At 44.4% G+C, this 18,386-nt stretch overlaps 1 protein-coding gene across 1 annotated transcript in view; it reads right to left on the bottom strand.

Annotated features, from left to right (window-relative positions):
• Positions 1-1,673: 1,673 nt before the first annotated feature.
• The window catches only part of VWF (von Willebrand factor), a 164,641-nt gene continuing 147,928 nt past the window's right edge, over positions 1,674-18,386 (bottom strand). Inside the window, exons 48-52 of the mRNA XM_079975009.1 lie at positions 16,883-16,981; positions 13,916-14,044; positions 12,539-12,578; positions 4,637-4,734; positions 1,674-2,028 (exon numbers count right to left, since the gene is read on the bottom strand). Of these exons, the coding sequence (XP_079831135.1) occupies positions 1,840-2,028; positions 4,637-4,734; positions 12,539-12,578; positions 13,916-14,044; positions 16,883-16,981 (555 nt within the window). The 3' untranslated portion in view covers positions 1,674-1,839. The remainder of the gene's footprint in view (positions 2,029-4,636; positions 4,735-12,538; positions 12,579-13,915; positions 14,045-16,882; positions 16,982-18,386) is intronic.

Below are 18,386 nucleotides of genomic sequence, written 5' to 3'. Positions count from 1 at the left end.
TTAATTTCCAAAATGTACTTTATTATGTCTTTTCTTCAAATGTTTATATCCTGTCTTTCTGCCTCCAAGGCAGCTGACAATCAGTGAAAATGAATATAACATAAGGATTTGGGTTTTTTAAGACAGTGATGACTTAGGTGGGCTCTGAGAAGATTAGGACAGGAAACGTTATTATTTCATTTGTGATGAAAATAGAATTTGGATTTTGTCTCTGTGAAGTCAAGAGATAAACTTCTTTAGTTCAGAAAACTGCCTCAAGTTCAGGCATCTGTCTCCGTTGCTGCAGGTAATGCCCCCTCCTCAATCCATTGTGCCCCCCCCATACACAAGTTAAGTTTCAGGAAAGGGACTAATGGGAGGACTCAAGGCCGTCTTTACCTGGAGGTGCAAGCGGTGTGGGGTACCCGGGCGCTGAATTCTGAGGGGCGTCAGGTGCCCACCGCTGAAGCTGCCTAAGCTACCGTATCTACCTGTTATGAAATAATAAATAATTTTGATCAAGCTAGAAAAACAAAAGACATATATACCCAGGTATTTCACTAAAGGGCACTTGACCAAATTTAGCTGTGATCTCTCAAGAGCTGGTTTAACCTATAGAAAACAAAGAGATGGGCGGACAGACAAATCACTTTCCAAAATATATTGTATATGTAAAAACCAGTTCCCAACATTCCATCTCTTTCCAGTGTCACCCAAAGCAGAACCCGGGACTGGGCTATGTTTACAAGAGCTGTCTTGATTCTCAGTGGCTAAAACCAGGGTCGTCTTTACCTGGGGGTGCAAGGGGTGTGGGGCACCCGGGCACTGAATTCTGGGGGACACTAGGCACCCACCGCTGAAGCCACCTCAGCTCTTAACTATCTACCTGTTATGAAATAATAATTTTGATCAAGCTAGGAAAACAAAATACATATATACCTAGGTATTACCGAAATGTATACCTCCTGTTTCACTAAAGGGCATTCGACTTTCTGCGCTCATTTACCAAAGACGCGCTGCACCAGCAGTGGTACTTATCATTCACAACAGCGGTGCTTGACTCAGTGACGGTGCTTGTCATTCTCAACGGCGCTGTGCACGCAAAATTAACTCTTACATCAAAATATTATGTTATGTATTGTATTGAGCTGCACTGCTATGCGGCAGCGAGGTCAGGGAAAAATAAAAAAGTTTGTTTCTTTTTCCTCCCTTCTTTCGTAAACAAGAAACAAGGCGTAAGTGTGGTGTCTGAAATAAGCATAATCAAAGTTAATCTAGGGGCTAAACTAAATTTGGGGGCACTGGGTGGATCTTTGAACCCTGGTGGCACATATGCTAAAGACAGCGCTGGGAAGACTGACGGAAAGAGTTTCTGGGCTCATATTACCTGGAAGAAAACTCTTGCAGGGAGAGAGTTGGGTTCTTACATGGGTGTTCTTGGAGAGCAAACAATTCTCAGTTGAAAGTTTGGGATGGCAGTTCACCCATCAGCAAAACCCACTGGCCTAGAAGTCAATGGTTCCTGACTTCAGTGCTCTTCATTCAGTGGGAACAGCAGAAACGTAGATCAGAGACCTTAATTTTTAACCCAGAGTAGCTATGTGAATTGTCTAGATTCTAGAACTGACAGTTGTCCATACCACAACCCTGTATAAGGAACACGGCAAGATTCAGAAAGCAAAATATCCCAAATATGTGGCTAAATGAGTTCAGAGTTTATTGCTTGGTATGTTACAATGAATGCCTTGGCTAGAAGAACGGTATCAAAATACAAAATACACAAAGAAAATTAGAATTGGATTGTAAATTTCTTGGCAGCTGGGTACAAAAAAAAAATTTCACATTAGCTCCCAGAGATATTTATGGCTTGCATTTCCGAGAGAGACATTCACACTGTCTGGCGCTAAAGACTTCATGCTGTACGATGGAGCCATTGGCACAGCGGAGGGGCACTTGCATGGATTCTGTCGCTGTAGCCGAACAACAGGTGCACCGATCTTCAATGCTGTTCAGTGTAATGTTATAAATGGCTCTGCTTGTGCATTTGCCCTGAAAGTGAAATTAGAAATATTTTATCCCTGCCACACTATTTCCAGAGTAAAATGTTCTGCCATGACAATTGCTCCTAAAGTCTCTGGGAAATTAGTTTTGCAAAAGGTCAGGTGCAGACAGAAGGCCAGCTCTCTATAAACCATGGTTTGCAAATTGGACTCTGGCTGCAGTATCTACACTCCTCCTAAACAAAAATTCTACCTTATTTGCCTTAACCATGACTTAACATGACATCATGCCCACAACACAGAAAGGAGCATCAGTGTTCAGCTGTAATAGCCTTGCCAACAACTTCTTGGAAAAGCTTCGGTCATTAACATGGAGACTGACAGGCCTCTAATTGGACTCAAGAGTTTCTAAACATTGCCTGGATGCTTCCCATTCTATTCCTTTACTGAGTAGATATTTATTGCTATAAAAGCCTCATGATACACAGAACATTTTTATGTATAAACAATGTTCACAAAGTATTATAGACCATTGGAGTGTCACCAGGTGTGAAGTCTCTGCATGCTCCAAGCCCAAGATCAGTGAGCCCTGCATTGAGGAAAACCCCTGTTCACTTCTCCCTACCCAGAATCCCTCTGATTTCTGCTCTCTTCTCTGCTTACCCATTGCCACCTTCAGTGGGGCACTGCCCTAGGGAGTCGGAAAGGATGGAGTGAGTGAACTGCTTCCAACTCCCAGTGCTGATCAAAGGTGCTACCAGGCATCCAATGGAGATGGACCTCCACTGAAAGAGGAAAACCCATGGCATGCGTTTTCCTGCCCATGCTGGATAGCTTGGCTTCAGCAGAAGCAGGGCATGGTCGTCCTCCCAGAACTGGGAAGCAAGCACTTGACAAGCCTGGAATATGAAAGGGTTTGGTGTTTTTTAGGGGAAAGAATATCTACCATCTGTGGTTCCCCCATGAGTGCTGGAGAGAGAGAGAGAGAGAGAGAGAGAGAGAGAGAGGGAGAGAGATTGCAGATGACATGGCAGGAATGTGATGGGGGCACATCTGAAATGCAGAGAAGTTGGAGGGTTTGACTGGCCAGTTTCTGCTAAACCATTGAAAAACTTCATTGAGAGTTAGAGAATTGCAGCTGTCTGCTCCCCCTTTTTAACAGGGCATTGTTGATGTGACTGGCCCAGGGCAGGGCCTGACAGACCTATAAGAACTGCTGCTGGGGCTACCACCGAGGAGGACTCCCCTGCTCAGTGCCTGAGGGCCCCAGTCCTGCCACCCACAGTCCTGCCCAGGGCGGGGCCTGATGGGCTCTATAAAGGACTGCTGCTGCTGCTTCTGGGCAGAGAGGGCTCTGGTTTTTTTTGGGGGGGTGGTTGTTTTTTTTTTTTACCTATGTCATTTTAAACTCTGATATGAATGGTGTATTCTTAGTTTTAGATTTTGATTTATGTGGAAATTGTTTCCCATTTGGTTCTGAATTTTTTTTTATGTGGTTTATTTATTGTTTATGACTTTTGTAATTATGTAAATCTTGTTATGCTGTAAGCCGCCTTGAGCATTGTTTTTTTAACTGTGGAAAGGCGGCATACAAATTAAAAATGATGAATGATGATGATGATTGGGGAAGTAAATGTTTTGCATTCAGAAGGTCCCTCCCCAGGTGTCATCTTTGTGTCTCTAGTTAAAAAGGCTCTTGGCTGGCATCACAGAGTCACAGTGACTGCTACCTCACCCTCATCCCAGAACTATGAAGGAAAGAGTAAAGATCAGACATAGGCAAACTCCTTCAGATGTTTTGGGACTACAACTCCCATCACCCCTAGCTAACAGGACCATTGGTCAGGGATGATGGGAATTGTAGTCTCAAAACATCTGGAGGGCTGAATTTGCCAATGCCTGGTAAAGATAGTTGGATTGGGTCCAATCTAGAGACACAGAAGGGAGGCCTAATAAAAATGTAAACCCCAATGGCCATTCAAAAATTGAAACAGGCTTTGGAATTGGGTAAGTGGCAGGAGAAGAGATGATTAATTCTTTCCCTATTGGCCATCCTTCCACTACAGTGATTGCTCCCTTCCCCACTCATAGTGTTTCTACTGAGAAATAAACCCCCAGAGTTGCTTTTCTTCATGCAAAGTGACCATCAGGGCTTTGTTGTAGGGCCTTGTGTGTAGTTTGTCCCTGACGATATGCCCACACTTAGCAAGCCTTCTTTCCTTGGAAGATTTTAAGTTGCTGCTTATGATGCAACTCAGGCTGGGCAAAAGACAGGGAGACTGACTGATGCTGTGTACACATTCCTGTTTACTTTGTACCCAGTGCGCTCCTACTGGTGGTTTGGGAGCAGTGCACATTTTAAGCCACAACCCATATCTATCCTGGATCTATTCTCTTATTGTCTATTTTGATGCTTCTCCACCCCCACCCTCCGCCAAACCAACTTTGATCCAAATTGAGAAACAGAATGATCTGGGTGTGTTTCAAGCTGGCAATGTCTACAGCGCCAGAAAATACTGTTACAGAAAGAAAGGAACAAGCCTCCCTGCTGCTTGCTTTTTGTGAGTTGATGCTAGGACGTGTCATAGATTGTCTACAGAAATATCTCCTCCAACTTTGCTCACCCAGAGTTCACGAAATGGGTAAGGGTAGATTACCTCACAGTAGTGGATATTCAGCTGGCTTTCATTCACACAGTCGCCCACTTTCACATATTCCAGTCTGCCTGTGATTTGCTTGCATTCTGGCTCTACACCTAAAGAGGAAGGGAAAATGCAGTGGTAGCATCTGTAAGAAAGAGACATGCATCCTACCATTCTATAAAAAGGTAAAGGTAAAGGACCCCTGACAGTTAAGTCCAGTCACGGACGACTCTGGTGTTGCGGTGCTCATCTCGCTTTACAGGCCGAGGAAGCCGGCGTTTGTCCGCTTCTGCAGACAGTTTTTCTGCGTCATGTGGCCAGCATGACTAAGCCACTTCTGGCACAACAGAACACCAACACCAGAGCAGCGCACGGAAACGCCGTTTACCTTCCTGCTGGAGTGGTACCTATTTATCTACTTGCACTTTTGGCGGGTGCTTTTGAACTGCTAGGTTGGCAGGAGCAGGGGCCGAGCAACGGGAGCTCACCCCGTCATGGGGATTCAAACCTCAGACCTTCTGATTGGCAAGCCTCAGAGGCTCAGTGGTTCCACCCTATACTGCATACCAAAACAGTAAGCCATCTTCTGTGACACAAGTGGGCTGAGCTTGACAGGGTAAATATTGTTGGGTTCTACAGGTGGATTGACATGACCAAACCATGTGCTGCATATCACATGAGCAGTTTTTCTCCATGAGGTGGCAATAAGGCTGTCACTGCTTTAATAACTACCACCAGTAATAAAGCTGTGTGCCACAAGGCGGTCTACAGCCAATCTACAGGAGCATCACACATGCCATTGACATGTGTGGGCTTTAGCATTCATATTGTCCATCCTCACTAACACATGTGCTCTCTGGGACCCATGCAGACATGCAGCTGTGGCCCTCACAGGTCTGATGGCTTCCTTCCTTCTGTGTCCTGAGCTCTGACAAATCTTGATAGTGTCCAGGAGACTCAAATCTATGGCAATCTGAATCAGAAGCTCAATCGGGACAGCTTTGTTTTGTTTTGTGAATGTTTAAATAATTCCAAATGCCTTCTTTTGGTCCACCATAATAGCCAATTATACTGAAGCATTCTATGGATGCATTATAATCAGAAATGTATAAAAATTGCAGATTCTTTTAATGGAGGAAGTTGCACCAATCCAGGATAGAAACTGCACTATTTAGACCAAGGTTTACATTCAACCCATGCACAAAAACCCAGCTATTCAGGCATCGTGAATTGGTACAGAACATTGAAAAAACTGATGTGTGTGCATAGCACAAATTAACAGTAGAGCATTGTCTAATCCTAAATATTATGTGATATTTCAATCAGTTGACAAAGGATAGGCTTTACTAACTTTGAATAGAACCTAATAATCCACAAAAACCCCCAAAAAGAATTGTGGTCCCTTTCATATATGAGTGATATACTAGGAAAATCAGAGAGGTGATTGACAAATCAATAAAGCAATCAACCTATATAGTATTAGGCTGGCCCCATGTTCTCATGAAGATGTGAGCAGAACCTTAGAGACATTGTTAGCAGAAGAAATTGGAGGCTGATTTCTGTATACAATTAATTGCCTCATGGGGAAAAGGTTTTTGAACCCTACTGACAACAAACAGTATACATACAAACGGTTTTATAACTGTAATGCAAAAGGAGCGGTGTGTGCTATTCTGTGCCTCTGTAATGAGATCTATGTGGGAACAACAGTGAGATCCATCAAGGTTCGCATCTGTGAGCATTAAAGCTGCATTAGGAACCACAGAATACAAGCTCCCATTATCCAGCCTTTTCCAGAATATGGATGTATTCAGGAAGACCTAAATTTTTCTGCCTGGAAAAGGTCCGTGCCAAAGGATTACAATTCCATCAGAAATTCCTGCAGAAAGAACTATATTGGATGTAGACTCTGAATACAAAATCCTCCAGGGGCTTAAATCAAAATATGAACTGGATGGGTAACGTTATGAATTGTCTATAAAAGGAGATTCTGGCTGCATAAAGGCCATAGACGTCTGAGTATACATATAAGTATTTGTTCATGCTCTTTCAGTAATGTGCTCTGTATGTAACTATGTTTTGAAATGGAGGGTTAGTTGCTGCCGCATCAGTACAGTTTGCTGTAAATAAAATAGGGTTGCCATATTTCAAAAAGTAAAATTCCTGACAGCCGCAAAGTTGTTGACTTTTTTTTAAAGAAGACCTAACCCAAAAATGGACGCAGGTGGCGCTGTGGGTTAAAGCCTCAGCGCCTAGGGCTTGCCGATCGAAAGGTCGGCGGTTCGAATCCCTGTGGCGGGGTGCGCTCCCGCTGCTCGGTCCCAGCGCCTGCCAACCTAGCAGTTCGAAAGCACCTCCGGGTGCAAGTAGATAAATAGGGACTGCTTACCAGCGGGAAGGTAAACGGCGTTTCCGTGTGCGGCTCTGGCTCGCCAGAGCAGCGATGTCACGCTGGCCACGTGACCCGGAAGTGTCTCCGGACAGCGCTGGCCCCTGGCCTCTTAAGTGAGATGGGCGCACAACCCCAGAGTCTGTCAAGACTGGCCCGTACGGGCAGGGGTACCTTTACCTTTTTAACCCAAAAATAGAGATTTAAAGCTTTTTGAGCTGTTTCCGCAGCTTTTCCCATTGTGTTGCCATACATTTGGGTTTTCCCTGACATTTTGCCAATTCGGCAAAATTCCCCCAGCGCCATTTTTACACTGAAAACCAGGACATGTCAGGAATTTTCCTGACGTATGCCAAGCCTAGTTGTAAAAAACTTTAAGACTGGGATTTAGAAATGGAGGTTTAGGGCTCAATATACTAAGCTATGTGGCCATAGTAGTTGGTGTTCGTAAAATGAATTTTAAAAGATGACCTAGAATGCATGTGGCAGATGAATTGAAAATTTGATTTTGTTTGCATTTTAATAAGAAACTACTTAACTTCTCAAACCAATATGTAAAGCAAAATACACCTATCCTTCAATATTTGCACTTATCTGAATTTTGCAATACAACTCTCCATCTAAGCAAGGCGTACAAATATGCATGTATTATTACAGTAATATATACAGTAATGTATCAGCAAAAATAACACATGAAATGTATTTTATTTGGGGAAATTGCTTACAAAAATGTGCATATTAATTAAACCAGCATACAAAAATATATTTGCTAGGAGAAAATTGCATTAAATGCAATTTAATAGGGATTTTTTATTTTTGAAAAACCACATATTGCTGCAGAAATGTGAAGAACTGAAATTAAGATGGGAAAATACTTAAAGAACTAAAATACAAACTCATCCATTCATAGTGATTAGTACCCAAATAAACTGAGAAATTTTTCAGTTATTTCTAGTGTTGCATTAAAAATAACCCCGACAATAACGGACTGGCAGTACAAGCTACAAGAATTTGCTGAAATGGCGCAGTTAACAAATAACCTGAGAGGCAATTCAAAACAAAAATTTATGGAAAAGTGGGATAGATGTAAAACATATGTTCAAAAATACAGTAAAGGTTCGCTATCTATGCTAGCATTTGATTGACGTTGGAGTGAGACTGAGTTGAGAAATAACACTAAGAGCACATATTGATATAGGATTGTATTAGATAATATGTAAAGAAATATACAGTAATAAGAAATTCATTTGTAAAAAAGGAATATACAACGGGAAAGACAGGAAGTCTAGTGTGTTGGTATGGATATGATTGGGGGGGGAATGGGTTTTTTTCTTTGTTCTTTTTGTTGGTTGGTTTCATTTTCTTTTTAGGTATATAAAACTTGTATATAACTTTTGTATACATGTTGGAAATTATATTATAGTAAGTCCTGTAATGTAATATGACAATGTTTACCGATGCAATATAAGAATGTTAATAAATAAATAAAATGCTAAAAAAAATATATAGTTTGCTACTGTATTTGTCGACTGGGCACGACCAGTACAAGAAATCTTATCTGTAATAGCAATGTTACCCTTTTACATCACTATGACTGTCACCAGATAAGAGGTTCTTAAAATGGGTTCTGCAAAGGCACTGGCAAATGCATGAATCAGCATTATCGCACACGACTAAACGACTAAACAACAACAAGGTTGTGCTAAATGTATTCACTTTGAAAGGTGTGGGTTTTTTGAATGAGTGTCAGAGCTGCGTTCTCCTCCATTGTCCCTTCTTCCTCCTGCTGATGGCAAACTTCACTGTGACGTTCCTGGCTTGTATTAAGCAAGAACTCCCTGGTCCTGAATGGGGTAACTGTGCCCCTGAAGGACCAGGTGCGCAGCCTGGGAGTCATTTTGGACTCACAGCTGTCCATGGAGGCACAGGTTAAATCCGTGTCCAGGGCAGCTGTGTACCAGCTCCATCTGGTACGCAGGCTGAGACCCTATCTGCCTGTGGACTGCCTCGCCAGAGTGGTGCATGCTCTGGTTATCTCCCGCTTGGACTACTGCAATGCACTCTACGTGGGGCTACCTTTGAAGGTGACCCGGAAACTACAACTAATCCAGAACGCAGCAGCCAGACTGGTGACAGGGAGCAGCCGCCGAGACCATATAACACCGGTCTTGAAAGACCTACATTGGCTCCCAGTACGTTTCTGAGCACAATTCAAAGTGTTGGTGCTGACCTTTAAAGCACTAAACGGCCTTGGTCCAGTATACCTGAAGGAGCGTCTCCACCCCCATCGTTCTACCCGGACACTGAGGTCCAGCACCGAGGGGCTTCTGGCGGTTCCCTCACTGCGAGAAGCCAAGTTACAGGGAACCAGGCAGAGGGCCTTCTCGGTAGTGGTGCCCTCCCTGTGGAACACCCTCCCACCAGATGTCAAAGAGAACAACAACTACCAGACTTTTAGAAGACATCTGAAGGCAGCCCTGTTTAGGGATGCTTTTAATGTTTGATGTATCATAGTATTTTAATATTCTTTTGGAAGCCGCCCAGAGTGGCTGGGGAGGCCCAGCCAGATGGGCGGGGTATAAATAATAAATTATTATTATTATTATTATTATTATTATTATTAGAATTCCCTGTTATTTCCATACCAAGGAACAATGGCTCAGTCTCAGTTAAGAAGCCACAAACTCTTTTTATGTCTGAACTTGGGAACTCTGGTTTAATACAGTCTAGGATCTTCATGGTTTTCCCAGTAGTAATGTATGGAAGTGAGAGCTGGACCATAAAGAAGGCTGATCGCCGAAGAATTGATGCTTTTGAATTATGGTACTGGAGGAGACTCTTGAGAGTCCCATGGACTGCAAGAAGATCAAACTTCTCCATTCTTAAGGAAAACAGCCCTGAGTGCTCACTGGAAGGACAGATCCTGAAGCTGAGACTCCAATACTTTGGCCAACTCATGAGAAGAGAAGACTCCCTGGAAAAGACCCTGATGTTGGGAAAGATGGAGGACACAAGGAGAAGGGGATGACAGAGGACGAGATGGTTGGACAGTGTTCTCGAAGCTACCAGCATGAGTTTGACCAAACTGCAGGAGGCAGTGGAAGACAGGAGTGCCTGGCGTGCTCTGGTCCAGGGGGTCACGAAGAGTCGGACATGACTAAACGACTAAACAACAACAACAGGATCTTCATGCCAAAACTGGTACATGATAAGGTATGGCGAAAGCGTGGCACGTGACTCATGGCACCTTGAACTTGGACTGTGATTTGGTGTCCCTTGGCTGCTGCTCCTTCTTGTTGCCATTTTCCTTCATTTTGTCTGCTCTCATTGCCATTAAAAGACTCATTTGCCCAAGCTGTCATTTAATCCTGTCGTTTGGCAGTGGCTTCCTATGTGGTTTTAAGTGTCAGCGTTAGGAAATACAAGAATATCATTGAGACCATGCAGATGTGTTCACAAGTGCCAAAAATGGCTATAAAGAGGAGGTCCCTTTCAACATTTGCAGAAACCGACATGAAAAGAGGCAGGCAGTTTTGACTTAGCCCTAGAACTGACATGTTGGTCCTAAAAGCAACTTCTGGGCCTCTATAATGTTCATTGGAATTTTCACTGGATTCCCTCAATCTTGAATTAGTAGAAAATCCAATCAGAAAACTGATATTGGTCAATGTTCGGACTTTCCAACATATTTAGCATCATCCTATAAAAAGCTTTCCATTAGCAGATGAAAGCCAGAACTGGCAGATTACACTGTTAAATTTTACTTGCTTTGCTGATCATTTTCTGCAGTGTTTCTTTAAAGTTGTCTTTGAGCCTTTTCAGTATTACATTCACATCTGTTTTATGTAATGGTTAATTGGCTATTTTCAGTATTAGTCACTGTGCAGATAAAAAAAACCAAACCCTTCTTAATTAAATTAACCTGTGAGCACTTTACAGTGAGAGTCTATTATCTCAAGAGCTCCAGTGACTTTTATTTCTTAAAACTGGAACTTGCTGATATATGGACAGGCAACGGCAAGAAATGATCTTGGAATAAATTCCTCAAACTGGGGTTTTGTTACAGCAGTTAACTGTGGCTGCATAGGGATGGCCATCTTTTATTTATTGGCACATGAACAGAACAAAAAGTAAGAGGAGAGAGAATGAAGGGTGAAGAGGTGCTGACATTTTGACCTTCAAAGGAGGGATGGTTTTCAGTGATAAACAAATTCTATAATTATCCACCATATAACTTGACAACTGACGCCTTTATTTGAGGTCATGTTGAAGAATTAGTTTTGGAGACTGATCCAGGCAAAAGAAGAAAATCAGGGTAAAGTCTCCACTTTAAGAAATATAGTGTTTCCTAAACTTCTGGCAGTGGGAATCATACTTTTACAGCTCAAAAGGTTTATGCTTTAGAGAAGGCAATTAAAACAAAACCAAAAACAAAACCCCTGAGGAAGGAACTTTCTTGCATCCATTTTTTTCTGCAGGAGTCATTGACCATTGTGCATCTCTTTTTTATGCTTTGTTGTAAACACCAACAAAAATCAAAAAGAAAAACCATACATTTATGTCGTTACACCAAATACAAAATAAACAAAAGGATAAAATCATCTGTTTTGACGGTAAATCTTCTTAAGGTACATCTAATTTCCCGTCTTCTCCATGCTTCTTTTAATATTTACAATCTTATTGCATAAATCTATCTGTTCATTTTATATTAAAGTACTATTCTCTTATACCCTTGTTTCTTACTTAGTACAACTACAGAAGTTATTTGAAGGCTGTGACTACAATAATTGATCTTAAGATATGATTTGAAAACCTCCCATTTTGCAATAAATACTTGTTTTGACTTAGTTTTCATTTTTTCAGATAGTTGGGCTAGCTCTACATATTTGGCTAGTATTTGTAAACATTCTGACCTGGAAGGGGTTTTATCACTTTTCCATTTAGTCGCTTTTAAGATTCTCGCTGCAACTGTGGCATATAAAAAAAAACTTCTTTTACATTCTTAGGAATGTCTGATCCTGTAATTTTGAGTAGAAATGCTTCTGGTCTTTTTAAAAATGAAACCCTAAACTTTTTGTGATGTTCTATATAGATGTCGCCCCAGAAGATCTAATTTTTTTTTTTACATAGCCACCACATGTGGAACATAGTACCAGTTTCTACTCCATATCTCCAAGTACTAGATACACTTTTGAAAGCTTCCAAAAATGGGGGATACCTGCATCTCAGGGTGCTATATCTCTGTGTCAGAGAGAATCCTGCAGTCCAGTCACATCCAATACGGACAAAATGGAATCGAGCCAAGTGATTCAGTGCAGCGTAGCGGTTTGAGTGTGGGACTAAGACCTGGGAGACCAGGGTTCAAACCCTAAGGAAGCCATGAAACTCGCCGGATGTCCTATCTCACAGAGTCGCTGTGAGGATAAAGTCGGCAAATGGGAACTATGTGTGCCACCTTGAGCTCTTTGGGGAAAAACACAAATGTAAAAATAAATAAAAGATATGCAGCTACCAAAACAGCTACTTACATGTTTTGCAGCATGTGTTGTCAAGGTTTGCGACTTTACCCTAAAAAGAGAAGACATCTCATTTAAAATATTTTAAAATACAGTGGATGCTTAAGTTGCAAACGTGATCCATGCGGGAGGCAAGTTCGCAACCCGCAGCAGTCGCAACCCGCAACCCATGCATCTGCGCATGCGTGGGTTATAATTCGGCATGCTTCTCCACATGCGCAATTGCCGAAACCCAGAAGTAACCTGTAATGGGGTTTGGGGTTGCTTGTGCGTAAGGCGCAAACTGCTCCAAGCTGAGTAGTTTGGTTAAAACTTTCCCCTGACTGGACAGTCAGTATTCCGTGACTGTCTCAATCACTGGCAGAATCCATCAGTGGGCGTTTCCTGAATTTCCTCCAACATAAAAGTTCTTTGACACCAAGTCGCCGCCTAGCTTCCCTGCGCGGAAGCTTTCTGCGCAGAGTGGGCATCCCAAGGGGAGGTCCTGTGCTCTCCCCGCTGGTCTCGCTGGAACAGTCCCGGAGCCTTCCCTCCGAAGCTCCCTCAGCCTCCCCTTCCTCCCTGGCGCCACGTCTATTTCCTTCCCCAGCAGAAGCTCCCCCTCTCTCCTTGCTGGTTCCCTCTCCAGCGTCATCGGGGAGCCTTCCCACCACCCTTGGCTCCGATGGCAGTTCTCTGACATAACCTGTTCCGGTACTCCTGGGTTCAGCACAGTGCACAACCCGAAATCGTGTAACCTGAGGCATCTGTAACCTGAGGTGTAACTGTAAATGGAACCTGTCCAGAGTGGCGGGGGCAATGCAATCATATGGGTGGGGTACGAATAAAATAATAATAATAATAATAATAATAATAATAATAATAATAATACTCTTTCAGGGGTGCCAACTTCAAGAAATAATTGGGGGGTGGCAAGTAAGCCCTACCCCGCATATAATATCACAAGATGCAATGCACACACACTTTTTTTTAAGGCAATGCCTATCAACTGGGGGAGGGGGAGACCATCCTCCTCAAATATAATATTTAAAACATTCAGAACATAATTAAAATTAACAATAAGCTAAAGAGAGATTAAAACCCCTGTAAATATTCTGTATATCTGAGTTGACTTATCTAAAAACAAGAAATGTTTTAGCAGATGAAGGTGCCTGCCTGATGTCTGTAGGCAGGAAGCCCCAAGTGTGGGTGCTGTCACACTAAAATACGGATTTCATACAAATGCACAATGTGGCGCCTGTAGCAGGGCCAGTTCTGCAAATCAAAGCAGCAGAGTGCTTGTGTTGCTCTGCAAAGGACCAGCCACACAAATGGTGCCATAATAATCGGCACCAGCATCATTGCCACACTGTGCGATCTACTCAACAGGGCACTTGGCTCATTACTTACTCCTTCAGACAGACACTTGTTGGTATCAAATGGCGGGCAAGCAGTGATTCTCTTCTCCCAGGTGAAATCTCCTTTCATATTGACTTTGCAATAATGGGTGTCGCACCCGTCTTGGATCATTTCAGTGGGCTGTGGAAAAAACCAGAATTTCCAATTATACAAATTATTGTCATCATTACCACCATGCAGTTGTATTTTTCTCCCTCCCTACAGCAAGCCGATGCAAGTCTCAAGGTCAGCTCGCACTTCTACCAACCAGGGATTATTCACCTGAGTGTGGAACAGTCCCATGTGCTCCTGGTCATCTACTTATGGCAAAAGGTGGGGACCGCCCTGTCATCTTCGGATTTAGGATGGTATACAAATTTAATAAAGAAATAAATATGAATATTTTTTGGAGCGTGAAGTGTTGTGGTAGCTGGCCATGTGTACTCATGGTATGCGTAACATGTTCAGCAGAATTCATGTTGTGGGGGTACAGATAGCTCCACTGTTCCCTCCAGATACACAGTGTATTTGTCTGCAAAACATGTATAAACCAGCCCTTATTGTTCATGTTCAAAAAGGAAGAAGCCAAGCAAGACAACTGTTGTTGTTGTTGAGTCGTTTAGTCGTGTCCGACTCTTCGTGACCCCATGGACCAGAGCACGCCAGGCACTCCTGTCTTCCACTGCCTCTCACAGTTTGGTCAACTCATGCTGGTAGCTTTGAGAACACTGTCCAACCATCTCGTCCTCTGTTGTCTCCTCCTCCTTGTGCCCTCCATCTTAAGCAAGACAATACCTTTTGCCTATCTTCCCTCAAGTTTCCCCCTCTGACTGTAAACTGGATACCTTCCACCTGAAGGAGCATCTCCACCCCCATCGTTCAGCACGGACACTGAGGTCCAGCTCCAAGGGCCTTCTGCGGGTTCCCTCACTGCGAGAAGCCAAGTTACAGAGAACCAGGCAGAGGGCCTTCTCAGTAGTGGCGCCCGCCCTGTGGAACGCCCTCCCACCAGATGTCAAAGAGAAAAACAACTATTTGATTTTTAGAAGATATCTGAGGGCAACCCTGTTTAGGGAAGTTTTTTATGTTCAATGTTCTATTGTGTTTTTAATATTCTGTTGGGAACCGCCCAAAGTGGCTGGGGAAACCCAGCCAGATGGGCAGGGTGTAAATAAATTTATTATTATTATTATTATTATTATTATTATTATTATTATTATTATTATTTCATGATGCTGAAAGCCAGACAGGCCTAGAGACAACCACTCCTAAGACAACCTTATGGGGAGCCATCCGTGGGAGTTGTGGCTCAGCATCTGGAAGCATCCACAGATATATATGCAGTATACCTGAAGGAGCATCTCCACCCCCATTGTTCAGCCTGGAAACTGAGGTCCAGCTCCGATGGCCTTTTGGCGGTTCCCTCACTGTGAGAAGCAAAGATATAGGGAACCAGGCAGAGGGCCTTCTCTGTAGTGGCACCCGCCCTGTGGAACGCCCTCCCATCAGATGTCAAGGAAATAAACATCTATCTGACTTTTAGAAGATAGCTGAAGGCACCCCTGTGCAGGGAAGTTTTTAATGTTTGAGATTTTTTTGGATTTTAATGTATTGTTGGGAGCCGCCCAGAGTGGCTAGGGCCACCCAGTCATATGGGTGGCATATAATCACCATCATTTTTTTGTACATCTCCTGTTGCAAGTTCCTTACAGTACAGTGGTACCTCTGGATGCAAACGGGATCTGTTCCAGAGCCCCGTTCGCATCCTGAAGAGAATGTAACACACGACTGCGCATCTGCGGGTTGCGTTTCGCCGCTTCCGCACATGTGCGTGATGTCATTTTGAGCGTCTGCGCATGCGGCGAAACCCAGAAGTAACGCACTCTGTTACTTCAGGGTCACCGCAGAGTGCAACCCGAAAATGCTTAACTTGAAGCGTATTCATCCCGAAGCATGACTGTAGTTGTGCTGACATACCATCCCTAGTTAAGAAGGAAGGGGCTATATAGTCATTTGTTAGAATATAAGGTAAAGGTAAATGTACCCCTGCCCGTACGGGCCAGTCTTGACAGACTCTGGGGTTGTGCGCCCATCTCACTTAAGAGGCCAGGGGCCAGCGCTGTCCGGAGACACTTCCGGGTCACGTGGCCAGCGTGACATAGCTGCTCTGGCGAGCCAGAGTCGCACACGGAAACGCCGTTTACCTTCCCGCTGGTAAGCGGTCCCTATTTATCTACTTGCACCCGGAGGTGCTTTCGAACTGCTAGGTTGGCAGGCGCTGGGACCGAGCAGCGGGAGCGCACCCCGCCGCAGGGATTCGAACCGCCGACCTTTCGATCAGCAAGTCAACCCGAAAATGCTTAACTTGAAGCGTATTCATCCCGAAGCATGACTGTAGTTGTCTAAGTGCCTCTTAAACAAAAGGGACTCTCTCCTGTATGTAGCTGACACTCAAGGAACCGGACCGCTTGTTGCCTTTTCATCTGGAGTTTGAAAAGGCAGGAAATGTTCTTGCAGAAGCCCCTTTCTTGTCAATGGAATACAGTGGTGCCCCGCAAGACGAACACCTCGCAAGACGGAAAACCCGCTAGACGAAAGGGTTTTCCGTTTTGGAGGCGCTTCGCAAAACGAATTTCCCTATGGGCTTGCTTCGCAAGACGAAAATGTCTTGCGAGTTCCTGCGGGGTTTTTTCCCTCCCCCCCCCTTTTCCTAAGCCCTAAGCCGCTTATCAGCTGATCCGCTGATAAGCCGCTTATCAGCTGATCCGCTAAAAGCCGCTAAACCGCTAATAGCGCTAATCCGCTAAGCTGTCAATGGGCTTGCTTCACAAGACGAAAATACCGCTGTACGAAGAGCCTCATGGAACGGATTAATTTCGTCTTGCGAGGCACCACTGTATATGCTAGAGTGGAATCTTCCAGACAAACTGCATTCACTCGGCATGATAGTGGACCCAGTTTTAAGTGAAACCAACTCACCTTCAGGGAAATAATGGTTCTGTTCCTTAGCTGTATGGAACATGCAGATGGCAAACATTTGCCACAGCAGGAGCCAGAGACTGTTTCCATCCTGTAATTCTGCAAAGAAATAAAATGGGTGATTTCACTGAACCTCAGTTTTCACCGACATCAAAATAATCTGCTAAAGTGCTGTGGCACTGCCTCACTTCAAGGCCATACTCGACTATGGCAGTCCACTAGATTGAAGCCACATCATCTGTAACCCAGTGGGGATGCCATTCAGGAGACGGTCAAATCCATCGCGTGTCGAGGTTCCCAAGCCACCCCCTAAATAAATCACAATTCACACAGAAATTTTTGTTTAAGGTTTTTGGCATAATTTTGGCCACCATTTTATTAAAATACGTAATGCGAGTGGTTGCTTAGGCATTGGTTATGACTATCTGTAGGGACGCAGGTGGCGCTGTGGGTTAAAGCCTCAGCGCCTAGGGCTTGCCGATCGAAAGGTCGGCGGTTCGAATCCCTGCGGCGGGGTGCGCTCCCGCTGCTCGGTCCCAGCGCCTGCCAACCTAGCAGTTCGAAAGCACCTCCGGGTGCAAGTAGATAAATAGGGACCGCTTACCAGCGGGAAGGTAAACGGCGTTTCCGTGTGCGGCTCTGGCTCGCCAGAGCAGCGATGTCACGCTGGCCACGTGACCCGGAAGTGTCTCCGGACAGCGCTGGCCCCTGGCCTCTTAAGTGAGATGGGCGCACAACCCCAGAGTCTGTCAAGACTGGCCCGTACGGGCAGGGGTACCTTTACCTTTACCTATGACTATCTGTACCCGCCCTGGGACAGAACTGACTTCCAGATTCCAGCGAAAGCCAGTAAGGGAAAACAATATTGGGGAGAAATGGGGCTGGGCACCATACCGTCACCCCTCCCCACATGCTCCCAGGGGCTTGCATGGCCCTAGCCCCTAGCCAGGGATACGGACAAAAGTATGGCAAACCCCTGGATTCCTTTAACAGAATTCCCTTGCAGCAGCAGCGTTGGAGGGGCAGGCACAGCCAACCCTCCACCAACCAAAATTGGTACCAGCCAATCTGCCAAATGGACAAAATTCCTACCAGGCCCCTGCCCCAAAAAGCAGGCAACCCCATGACAGGCATAGCAAGGTCAATGCAATAGCCCTAGATTAGGGAGGGAGGGCAGGTGATCCGCAAAAGAGACTGAAAAAACTGTGTGCCAAGAATATATAACCTTTCTCACACCAGTGGCTCAGGTCCCTTGCGGGGAGACACTCCATATGATTATGTAGTTAGTGGGTTACAGATGACGATTGGTGGGAGGCAACTCTGTGCTGAAACACTTTTGCGTGGCAAATCAGATCCTCCTTAAGGAGGGTACGCATTGCACTCGGGCCCCCAGGCATCTCTCACCTCCTGGCGTGGGCAGGGCTATGCCCTGCTCAACTCTGGTCATTTCGCAGTCACTTGGTCCCTAAAGCCAATTGCTTGGCTTGGGGCGTGGCCACAAAAC

This window comes from Podarcis cretensis, assembly GCF_951804945.1.
Source record: "Podarcis cretensis genome assembly, chromosome: 5".
NCBI classification, from domain to species: Eukaryota; Metazoa; Chordata; class Lepidosauria; order Squamata; family Lacertidae; genus Podarcis; species Podarcis cretensis.
The sequence above is the reverse complement of the archived record's forward strand: the minus strand, read 5'-3'. Positions and strand labels throughout refer to the sequence as shown.